Source organism: Rhipicephalus microplus, chromosome 4, assembly GCF_043290135.1.
Source record: "Rhipicephalus microplus isolate Deutch F79 chromosome 4, USDA_Rmic, whole genome shotgun sequence".
Taxonomy (NCBI): Eukaryota; Metazoa; Arthropoda; class Arachnida; order Ixodida; family Ixodidae; genus Rhipicephalus; species Rhipicephalus microplus.
The window spans coordinates 13,872,606-13,884,845 of record NC_134703.1 but is presented as its reverse complement, the minus strand read 5'-3'; the positions used below and the strand labels follow the sequence as shown (position 1 = coordinate 13,884,845).

The window sequence follows — 12,240 nt, the reverse complement described above, 5'->3', positions numbered from 1 at the left end:
AAATGCTGCAGTAAACTTTCCTGGCAGCGTGCCACAGTGCGTTACGTACGCGATTCCATTGTTGCGGCCGCTGGCAGTGCCACTGTCATTTCTCTCTTTCTTTGTTGTTGTGGTTGTTATTTCCAGCTCGTGGGGTTGAAAGGAGCACATACCACGAATGTTCACATAAAAGCAGAACGTTTGTTTCTGCACGGGAGCCTCGGTCACGATTAAAAATTAATGTGCAAACAGTTCAATTATGTATACTTTAAAATGGGACTCAGAATCGTCACAGAGACAAGATATAGCCCAGAATCCCAGTTCTTTTTTTTTTGGTTTTCGTTATTTCTACCTTATTCCAGTCTATTTCATGGCCAGTAGCTTCTGCGTCTTAGGCCAGCCCGTTCAACGAAACCTTCTTTCTCAGATTAAACATGTGCGCTCCAGTTTATGCTAAAGCTTACTTCTCTCGCCACGGTCAATTTTACCGCAATCTGTGCCACCACCATCATCCATCCCCGGGCGTCCGTCCCCATGCGTGGGCCCGACCACGCGGCTTGTCACCCACCATTGGCCTAGCCAGGGAAAAGCACACAAAGCCCGTGCCCCCCCCCCTTCCCAAATTTTTTCATGGTATATAGCGCACAAAATAACAGTCGCCCACACCTACCTACTCAGCCCCAGTTATAATCAAAGTGGTTCACCCTCCAAAAAAAAATTTATGCCAACGCACTTGCCGTCCACGACTTCAGCTCACAGGGCTCCTTGCTTATAGATTACGTCTGTAGAATGGGCCCATAGCCACTGTCACTTACTCCTAATGTCGGTTTGATCTACAAGCAGAAACGTGTTCAGCTTTGAAAACTGATTCGTCTTCGAAGAGATGCCGTGAAATATAACACAGCTTATCAATGAAACTGCAAAAAAAAAAAAGGTGCAGGCAATTTTACTGAAACGTGAAATTGCCATTTAGATGACGGTACGCAAGATCTCGCAGCATGCTCAAGGGTGTGAAATAATACAGCTGGCTCATCACATTTTTAAAATCATCATTTAACCATTTGTAGAAGCTCTGGAACTGCGCCATTTATTCATAATTTTCGGCCATTTGTGGCAAGATGGTGATCAAATGTGCAAGATGTGACAACCGCAGAAATTTTGCGCAATAACTATTAGGAGCATGACACAGAGATGAGTTATAACTTTGAATGAGGCACGTGCTTGCGTGGTTGTCACGTTTGCCCGCAATCATAACAGCAATGTTGCGGCTGCATGCGGCTCTAAGAATGCTGTGTTGCCTCTCACAAAGCAGGACATTCGCTTGCGCTGTGCTTCGTAGGGTTATGTGTGCTAAACATAAATGTAATTTGCGCAAGCTCGTCATGTCGTGGCCAGTCTTTAGATGCAAATTTACAATGAATGAAGTAGCGTGGTTGTGCACATTTCTTGGAATAAAGGTAAGTTTCTTTCCCGTTAATTCCAATTTGACGCTTCAATTCGACGCGGAATGAGTCCTCACCTCTTACAGAGGCGGCGCGCTCGTCCGCCGTGCTTTTCTTCACTTAGGTGGTCATAGCAGCCGCCGGCAGTCAGGAATTGTGAGAAGCGTAACTCTTTTCCGGGACAGTTATTTATTACTTCGTACAGTCAGGGAAGAAGCTGCAGCAGTATTTTACTGATTTAGTTGAGTGAAGTATATACAATAATTAAAAAAGAAGACGCGAATGCGGCTGCGGGCTGCTCGCGAGAGGGTGGCAGAGCAATCCAACCACGTTTGTCACGCCCCGCCACCGTGGTCTAGTGGCTAAGGTACTCGGCTGCTGACCCGCAGGTCGAGGGATTGAATACCGGCTGTGGCGGCTGCATTTCCGATGGAGGCGGAAATGTTGTACGCCCGTGTACTCAGATTTGGGTGCACGTTAAAGAACCCCAGGCGGTCGAAATTTCCGGAGCCCTCCACTACGGCGTCTCTCATAATCATATGGTGGTCTTGGGACGTTAAACCCCACAAATCAATCAAATAACCACGTTCGTCACAGAAATGCCTCCGCATGGTGGCGCCACGGTGTGTTGTCGCGCCCAATTCTGACACTGTCTTTGCTGGCAGTGTCTGAGGCACCGTGATCGCAGCCTTTTACGACAGAAAGCGCCATATCAAACACACCCTAACAGCTTGTTCTGGGCACGCTAAATGCTTTCCTCCGTAAGATTCTATTCGATGCAAAAAAAAAACATGGCCTTTTTCACTCTTTTCTGAGAATTTTTTGCAATTTTATTAACACACGCGTGGTGTTTGCGTTTGCAGTGATATTTGGACGCCTTTTCATCTTCTTTTAGCAACTGCTGCACCTTCCTACACTTAAACGATAGTACGACACGTCGTGGCATAATCTTCTTATCATAGCCAGGTATCAACCAGTGCGACGAGCATCGCTGTTCATTGTTTGCGTCCAAACATATACTGCTTCTTGTTCAGTGAAATCGTCTTGTGAAGTCACAACATCCAAGTCTAATTCATGGGGTCTGCTTTTCGCTTTCGTGATTTTTGGCGTAAGGACGATGCTCGGGAAGCAGGATCTTTGCGGTAATTCTTTGCGGTAATTCTTTGCGGTAATTCTTTGCACTTGGAATCAAGTATATGAATGATAGTCCTCAAAGAGAGTTGACGTGCAGGCGGGAAGAAGTTTTCTGATGTGGCACGCAGGCACATAGTCTACATCGCGGAAGTGTCTGCATTATACGACAGTCAAGGCAGACTTGTCATTGATGAGTTTGTTGTTTTTGCAATATTTGTTTCATATGTAGCGCACATTTCAGCATTGCTTGGGAAATAATGAAAAGAAACACCGGGTGTTTTCCCCGAACGGTACTTGCAATACACAGCAATACACCATTGTACATCTTACACATATCCATGTACATACTGCACGTGCTGAAGGTATACGACCGTCTTCCCGAGAGGAGAAATCAGTGCAGATTGAAAACTCGGAAAGGAACGAACAAAATGCAGCCGCAATGAGCAAGTACTAGAATAAAGCAAGTCTCACCATAGAAAAGGGGAAATCGGCAACAGCTTGCTTCTAGCACAAAGCTACAAAAGAATTCGCACCATGTTTCTGAAGAAAAAACTGCTTACTTGCCGAAAAGTTGAAACATCAGTTTCTCTTTCTGAACATGTTCTTCCACGAACTCGAAGTATAGCGCAGAACTTATTTGCACTAGAGATTTTAGTTTGAGGGCAAGCGGCTTGCGAGCGTAGGCAGCTGAGTTCTTTGCATTATTCATAGATGTGGCTTGCAGTACAGAGAAACGCAAAAGAGCTTGGGGTCCCCGGAATTAATGTGGTGTTAACACCTTGACAATGCACGCCACCTTTCTCATGGCGTGCCGTCCGAAGGAATTATTTAGCAGCAAAAGTCCTATTTTTATTTTATATTTAGCTGTTAAAGAAACAACTCATGTACTTGCTTCAAAGAACTTTCAAGCTGCTGGCCACAGCTTTTAGCTTTGAAAATAACTTCAAATATATTTAGAAAAATGAAGAAATAGAAAGCTGCTAGCGAAGAGTAGGCGTGCTCCTCATTTCTGTGAGCGACCTCGCTTGATTGTGACCTCGTTGTCCAACGAGAGCAAGGGCCAAATTTATTTCGTGCAGCGTTGTTTATATATCGCTTTCTGATCGTTGCCAGTGCTTTATGCCTCGTGCATTATGCCTCGTTAGCAGATTCTTCCGCATTTTTACTGAGTTCCAGCTGGTATTTTCGACGAGCACATGCACACCTGCATTATGTGTCAAGCCGTCTGATAACATTAGCTTCTTTTTTTATAAAGGAGACGACCATTCCTCTACCTCCGGCTTCTTGAATAATCCCCCTTTTTGACGAGAACCCCCATTTCACGGTCTCACATCGCGCAACACTTGTGCCGTGTGCTTGGCGCAGAAGGTGCAAGGTCAGGGTGGCGGTGGTTGCGGTTAGCGGAACAAAAAGACGCTTAGTTTCTGCAGCATAAGGTTAGGGTCGCAGCGTCCCTACCAAGAACGGGTAACCAAAAAACGTACTCAGAAACTTTCCTTTCGCATTCGCGACGGATGAAAAGGCCGTAAGGAAACAAGCGCGTGCGTGCAGTGTAGCCCGGTAGTGGAGATGGCTACCTACTATACTATTACTACTACTACTACTACTACTACTACTACTACTACTACTACAACGACAGCTACTACGACAACTACTACTACTAGGATAACTACTACTACTACTACTACTACTACTACTACTACAACGACAGCTACTACGACAACTACTACTACTAGGATAACTACTACTACTACTACTACTACTACTACTACTACTACTACTACTACTACTACTACTACACACATCGGGGGCGCACAACCAACGGCTTAAGGAGCTTCTCGCCTAAAAATTCTTTTGTACTTTTGCGGCACAATACCGAAAGCGGGTCTTCTTTCTTCGCCAGTCGTTGGCAAGCCAGGAACGTCCACTGGCGATTAGCGAGAAGCTTAAGCAAGTCGCTTGAGAAAGACCGCGACTTCGCCGCGTAACTATGGTTGCCAGCCAAGTAAGATGGAGGATGTATGCGCAATGCTGCTACCATAGAGAGCATATACAATAACTATAATAGGGGATGCCTTGCATGTTCTTGTTTACGGTGAACAACGCCAACTCCAGCGGACAGGCCTATACCTTAAAGAGCATCACCCCTAAAACGAAATATTGTTTTCAAAAGGACCATAGTCAAAGTGAAACAAAAATAATGAAAATAAAAGCCATGTTGGCCATTTTACAGAATCGCAGTCCATGTACGAGTCAGGCTGGTATTTCTTGCATACTTGCAGTAGGAACCAGGAATTAAGCAGACATTGGACCAGTAGCCTTGCATAAGCACATATATACCCTATAAAATGCATGGAAGGATCACCGTCACCGTAACTCAGTGGTAGGGCATGGGACGCGTTATTTAAAAGTCGCAAGTTCGGTTCTTGCCGGCGGGAAGTTATCTTTTCGTCAACTTTTCTTTCTTCGTTACAATTGCCTCTAATACCGACCCCTACAATTTTGTTGGCATCATTGCCTCTTAGTTCTCATTATTACAAGTTAATTTGCGGTCAGAAAAAGCCACGCATCACGCTTTCAAGCACGTTCTCAAGAATTGTATATTTAACACTGTAGTACATCCCACACACAGATGTGTTTTTGAATGAAAGTAAGCCGCTACGTTGCTACTATTTCCACTAAATTTACCTTTATGTCACTTTGTTTTGCAATATTAGATAGCCATATTTTGTGTGGTTCATACAACACTCTTATGAATCCTCAGAAGCTCTTCCATGTGTGATTTCAACGAAACAAGTAATTAACTTTCTTACTTTTACTTTAACTATTTACTCTTTTTTCAGCCTGGCGTCTCCATGACGAAAACAAGGCACACAATTTAAGTATACAACAGCGGAAAATTGCTGAGTGCGCCGTCAAATTTCTGAATAGAGGAATGGACCGAGCCTTACAAGTATTCTGAACGCTCATAACCCAAAATCGTTCTTTCATCATGCCCAACATCACTTCCAGTGTCCCGAGTATGAACACAGTATAGGATAATTAAGTTTGAGAATGCTCAAATATTGTGTCATCAACAAATATTCTGTATCGCATAAATATTGCGTAAGAAATAAACATCGTAGAATAACGGAGTTGAGCACTTGCTCTTGAATTATTGCGATAACAATTATATGCACGCTCTTGGCTTGATTTTGCTGCCAGCGTCACCTTTATTCACCGTATATGTATACGTGTCTATGTATATCAAAACTAAAGAAAGAAAATAATCCAGAAAAAGACTCAGGGGCGCGGAATCGAACGCCCGACGACTGAACTGTGAATGCGAGGCGTTAGCCACTGAGCCACGAAGGAGCACCTACTTCAACGTTCAAACAGCAGGCTATTTATATGTACCACTTACTCCTGGTGACTGGCATCTTGGGGGAACTATCGTGTTTTCAGCATTACCAGAGACATGACGCAATGAGCGCGTGCCGCCAGATTGTCACGACGTGGTGGCGCGCGCTCTCATCTCCCACGCGTACTTTGCCCCATAGAGAGGGGACGCTCACGTGTGCACTCACTTATCTCGCGGTGGGAACAATCGTAAGCCTTGGGCTTTCACCGGAACAATTTTGTTGTTTCCGGGTGCACAAAGGTCACTGAAATCGTTGCACATCCTCCGTTTGCAAAAAGGGCATGCTTTTCATACAGGGCGAAGTAACAAGAGAGACGCTTATTCGCGTTCATCTGTACATGTGAGTGTATACGTTTCGTGCGTCATTGCTTGCCTTTCTTCCCGCGACCTTTCACTTTGTTGCTATCGCGTTCATTGCTTCGACTTTTCGGCAAAGCTGGGACTTTTTTTTTTAACAAGTGCGTAGTTATCTGAAGCGTAGAGAACAGTGCCTCTACATCAACCACCCCACTTTTTTTATTGCAACATTGTTAAAGAGCTCGTTTCGCAGACATTCCAGTGTCAGCGTCGGCATCGTTGTCAGCGGCCGAAAAATCTGCGTTGTCCGTGACAAAAAATCAAAATGAATGCACATATATAAATAATAAAAAAATCTTTTATTGAACTCGGAATCAAACTCAGACCTACTGCAAAGCAACCTGGTGCTCTGCCACAGCGCTACGGCCGTGCTCATGTGTACAAAAAGAAAAATAGAGATAACACTATATGAAAGTTAGGTAGTGCGAGGAACATCATTAACATGCGTATTATTGCATCGCGGAAACAAAATTTCGCCGGGCGTCAAAACATTTGAGTTTCGCGATGAGTATGTTAACCTGTTACGAAGCGCTCCGGTAAAATTAATCGTCAGCAGTGACAGCGTAAACAAGGCCAATACTTGCGTATGTGTGCGTGTCGCGTTGTAGATGCACAGTGGGTACTTAGGCATTTGGTGAAAAATTATACGGCGTGGCGTGCAATGCGCAACTGTACTCGCAGCAGGCATTTTAGGAATGTTTGAAGGCGGCTATGCTAACGCACGCAGACGTTTTTTTTTTTTTTTTTGCTACTCAGAACTGAAAAGCGAAACCACGCTAGATATGGAGGTGATGCAAACGGGACCCGATTACACACTTGCGTTCTATTTTTGAAGGCGAAGCTGGAGAGTCCCCAAAGAAATAATATTTCTTTTTCACAGCGTGTACGTTACCTTCTTTCTACACACTGAGCTAAGAATCTACATGGTTAGCAAAACATTCGTTTCAATTTTAGACTCTTGTTTCAGCCTATCTTTTCTGAAACTCAAATAATCTACCTAGGTCTGATCAGTCCAATTTCAAAAGTAAATTTTCTGGAACTACCTCTAACACACATAAAAAAACGCAAATCCCACGTATTGCGAATTCATACAAAGCAGTCAGCGAGTACTTACTCATTCCATACTTTGAGCCTACTTCCTTCAGTTTCTAAATGAAAGTATATTGGATCTTTTATTATTAAGACAACGGCAATGAGGAGCGTAATAAGTTGGAACAACAGTTTTAGTTTCTTCTTCGAGCAAGTCCTACAGACAAGTGGGTTTTTGTGTATGGTATCAGGTGACTTATAAAATTATATTCAACAAGAATGCAGAAAGAGTTATGGTAATCAGTTTTTTTATTCTTTAATCGTTGTATAATAACTCCATGCACGCAGGTCATACGTGCTGGGACCATTTATCGAAGCTGTTACGCGTACTGTACGTCCGTCGTGCACCAGGAGCCCGCGTTACTGACCGCCGACAAGATTCTCAAATTCAGCAGTTTGCGCAAGTCAGAAAACTGGAATGAACTGCTGCAGTCACTGGTTCGCTTTGCCTTCCAGGTGGGTGTGTACACCGTCTTCTCCATGGACTTCGTAGGCGACAAAGGCAGACCTGTCCTGCACATCACCGTGGGTAGGTCGATAAAACAAAAGCGGTTCGGGACAGACTCTTCAAAGAAGTTCGAGGATATAATGCGTCAACTGCTCGGCGTCCCAATTGAAATAGTCACGGTAATTGACCAGCATGTCGATAATGCTCTCAAGTTATCCAACTCCGACGAGAAGCTAGGGCCACTTGAGAGTTTCGTCGGTGGAGCCATTCAGGGTCTCAGCGCTGTTGACTGGATAATCGCTGTCAACAAGGTCGTTCCGAAGTTTAGTCGCATCCGATTGATAGACACGGTGGTCACCATTGGTATTGATCAGGTTAGGGTGGCTCTCAATGTGTTGACGAAAGCCGGATTAAAGGACGCAATTGAGTACCACGTCGCCAGCATGGCGGCTAATGTCGCCATGTTTGATGTCTTCCAGGATGATTCGGAGCCGAGTGCGGAGAAAGCAGCCTCGTTTTGCCTTCTCGTGACGAAGACCCTCCTGCGCTACTCGTGGCCACAAGTGGTGGCAGACGTCCTTGCTACGACAGATAGACACCCCATGCTGCGCGATATATTCTCCCTTGTAAAAGAAGCGCTGTCTAACAGCCAAGTTCTGTACTGGACAAGCGACAGCGCCTACACCAAGGCAGCCAAAGAGGTCGACCAAACGACGCTTCTCATGTCGCACGGCCAATCGCATCGACAAAAGGCGCCAAGATATTTGGCCGAATCCAGCTATCCTTCTGGGGACGGCGGAATCGGCACGTCTATAGCATCCTTGTTCGAAGCAGTGAAGGACGAGCGCGTGTTTTCGATGTCATATCCACCATCTACGCAGGATGTGCTACTTTGGAAAAAAGATTCCGCCGAAAGCGTGTCGTACGTTCCATCAGCGAGTGCAATCATAGTGCCGACGCTGTACCAAATGCCCCACTTCTTGTACTCGGAGTTCATTCCCGTTTATTTCAACTATGGCACAGTCGGCGCCCTTCTGGCACATGAGGCAGTGGCTGCCTTTGCTTTAGCAGCGTCGTACACGACGCCTGATGGAAACAGAGATTACTGGTGGAGCGGCATGAACGAGGATCGTTACAACGGCACGATTGGCTGCCTGCAACAGCTTTACGCTGAACTAGGGTTCGGGCTGACATTGTCAGATGAGCAAACGGATGCGATGGTAATCAACTCGCTTGGTTTGAGGCTCGCCTTCGACTCCATGCGGGTGAGCTTGAAGTCTGTCTCGCCACAAGACTCATCAGATGTGACGTGGAATCAGGCTGCCCGAATTTTCTTTATGCGCTTTTGTCTACTGTTCTGTGACACCAGCAGGAAACCAAGCATTCTTTCACCGAGAGAAGTGTGCCTCCTGACTGTTCATAGCATGAAGGAATTCGGCATTGCTTTTGAATGCCAAGCACAATTTCACAAGGCAAGCAGTTGCCTATTTTAATAGACGTCGCATCAGGATAGAACTCACTTTTCGTAGGTAATGATCTTATCGGTTGTATTAAACTTGGTATGCATCTTTCTAAAAGGGTGATTTGCCAACTCTTGTGATTGTATGTGAGTGTTATTCAGTGTTTCACTACTCGTTCATTCATCCCATTCAAACAGCCGTGATATTCGAACGACATAGCATGAAAGAGCTCGTTTCGCAGAAATTCTGGTGTTGGCGTCGTGGCTTATGAGCGAAAAGTCATCTTGTGCATGATCGAAAATGAAGAACATGCAAATATAAATAATAATAAAGAATGTTTGGTTTGAGTGAGGATCCAACCCAGGCAGTCTGTTTGGCAAGCAGATGTTCTACTTAAAAAGCCACGGGCTAGCTTCACAATGCTTCAGAAAAAAATAACACAAATTTCATGCAGTGGAAACAATATAATAATAAACTGCTGTTGTAGAATCCAACCCTGAACTTCAGCGTCGAAAGCAGCTGTTGTACCACAGAGCCAAGGTATCGCTTGTAACTGCTTCAAAAATGAAAAATAAACGATATGAATGTCAAATAGTGGAAGGGATCTTTTTAACGCATGTAAGTTTGCGTGGCAAAAGTGTCGAAGCGCTCCTGGTGGTGTCAAACAGGTTAACCGCAGTCAGCTGTTGTTTTGAATACCTACCCATTACATAGAACTCGAGCATAGTTACTCATAATCATCAGCAAAAGCATCAACAAAGAGGACAGCTGCGTAGACTCACGTGTTGCCTTAGGGACGCGCAATGGGCGCTTGGCTGATTCGCAAAAGGAATCATTATGGCTTAGTGGGCACTTAACAGCTGTACTTGCGATAGGCATGCTTTGAGACGGCCAATGCTACTCACACAATGGTTCGTTAAGTTAAGGCAGGGTTGAGGCATGCACCGAGAAACGAAGTTGGGGAGAAGGCCATGTGATGGGGCCCGATTGCGCTATCGCATTCTACTCTAGATAGCAAAGCTCAAGGTTCCTCTAAGTTTTTGTTGTGAAAGTGTAATTTAACTTGGACGCACAGATAGTGGTGGTCACATATTAGAACTACTTGTGCATATTGTAAAAGGTATCTATTGCGCTCACACTTTTGGAACTTATTTTTGTTAATAATAGTTAATGGTTAACGTCACAAAAGCACGGATTCAGAAATTTTGATCAGGTGTTTTTTTTTAACGTGAACTGACACTGAACAGTGCACAGGCTTCCACGATTTCGCCTCCATCGAAGTACGACCACTGTTGCCAGGATTGAACGCGCAGCCGATCAACTTGACCACCACAACGCCGTGGCAGACAGCGCTTGGTCGGTGTAGGGTAGCAAACGTGCCACTGATCACACCGCTAACTGGTCCAAACCAATGCCTCCATGTCCCCAATTTATGGAAAAGCCTGCTTTGCGAAATTTGCGCATTGCACAAACTTACTGCAGTTGTTTTAGCGCATGGGAAGTGCACAGGAGCGCATCAAAAACGTATGCGTATATGACAGCGAAAACTTTTTTCTTTATTGGCGATATAACCTATATACATTTCTGTTTCTTACAACTGCCTTCAGTTTCTTTAAAATTATCTGTGGGCCCAGAAGAGAAGTATTTCTGAGAGTTATGCCCTTGGTGAATGGCTACTCGGAATCCATTAGCGTCTTCGAAGATCTTGCCAAAGACGTTGTATTCCTACACGAGGCAGACAAAAAGAAACTAAAAAACATCACGTTCAATGTGCGGCCTTTATGGTATAGCCTGCAAGCTCGCCTATCGACCAGTTCGTGATTTACGACTGTTTCACACTGGTGCGTGGACACTTTCTCAAGATCGACGAAGACACCAGCTTCCGGAGGTACGAACATTCGAGGTTGCCTTAACCCAGAAAAGACAAGACGGTTGAAAAGTGGCTCGTATCAGGCTGAAGTAGAATGACAGTCAAGAATGTCTCATACTCAGGCTGAAAGGGAAGTCCCCTCGACTCAATGGCTTCTGCGAAAAGTTCTGCGCTTAATCTATCTTATCCGTGGCTAGATTTGCGTACGTTTTTCTTTTTTGCAAGAATTGAAAAAACCTTAGGGAAAGCTTCTTTCTGAGAGAAGGCAAAACACAGCTACACCGCGAGAGCAAAACTATGAATGCGACAGCAACTACGGGGATTGTTGTACGAAGTAAGGGTATACCGCCTACTTCGGGGCGAGAAGCACCTCATAGGCTCGGCGTGTCGGCAGCTCATGTCGTATTGGTGGGTCATGTAGTCACGATATATCATAAAGTCAACTTCACGTAATCATATCAAGTCATCATGAGGATATAAGGTTGACAAAATTGGTGACGCAATCGTGGCGGAAACACAACGTGACGAATCACCTTTAGGCCTCGGCTTGTCAACGTGTAATGCCGCAGTGTGTCACAGTCCATCATAAAAGCAGGTGCGTACCAAAAGGACTGGGTTAGTCGCACTACTCGCCGCCTGTACACTAAATATGAAGACGGCAACAGTTCGTTAAAGATTTTCCCTTTTGCCATCACGGGCAACGTCTCTGACCGACACTTGGCACTTCCCACGCAAAAAGCTGGGTGACTCTTGCGTATATGTTTGCGTATGGGATGATTGCCCCCTAGGTTGACCAGACAGCTCATTTCAACACCGAACTGTGCAGCTGAAAATAGAGGGAGTGGTAGTGGTCGGTATGGAGTGACTCAGTGGCTGAAGAAGAGGTACTGAAAAAGACCTTTCGAAATAGAAATACCATAGATTCTTGGCTCTCTAACGCTGAAATTGTAAATATTGTAAGTAACCATGTTGTAGAATATATAGACTAATCGTCCGAGTGTAATTGGAATGTTAGTATGAAACAGTCAGCCCAATAAATAGCCGATGACGTTAGTGGAGGT

At 44.9% G+C, this 12,240-nt stretch overlaps 1 protein-coding gene and 1 long non-coding RNA gene across 2 annotated transcripts in view; both read left to right on the top strand.

Moving 5' to 3' along the window:
• The first annotated feature begins 1,317 nt into the window (after positions 1–1,317).
• Positions 1,318–5,689, top strand: LOC142813854 (uncharacterized). Its single transcript, XR_012894701.1, has 2 exons — positions 1,318–1,436; positions 5,399–5,689. It is a non-coding gene; the product is annotated as an uncharacterized LOC142813854 (long non-coding RNA).
• A 1,405-nt stretch (positions 5,690–7,094) lies between these two features.
• LOC142814126 (uncharacterized) overlaps positions 7,095–12,240 on the top strand; it is a 63,427-nt gene continuing 58,281 nt past the window's right edge. The window contains exons 1-3 of the mRNA XM_075892056.1: positions 7,095–7,100; positions 7,690–9,114; positions 11,100–11,197. Of these exons, the coding sequence (XP_075748171.1) occupies positions 7,095–7,100; positions 7,690–9,114; positions 11,100–11,197 (1,529 nt within the window). The remainder of the gene's footprint in view (positions 7,101–7,689; positions 9,115–11,099; positions 11,198–12,240) is intronic.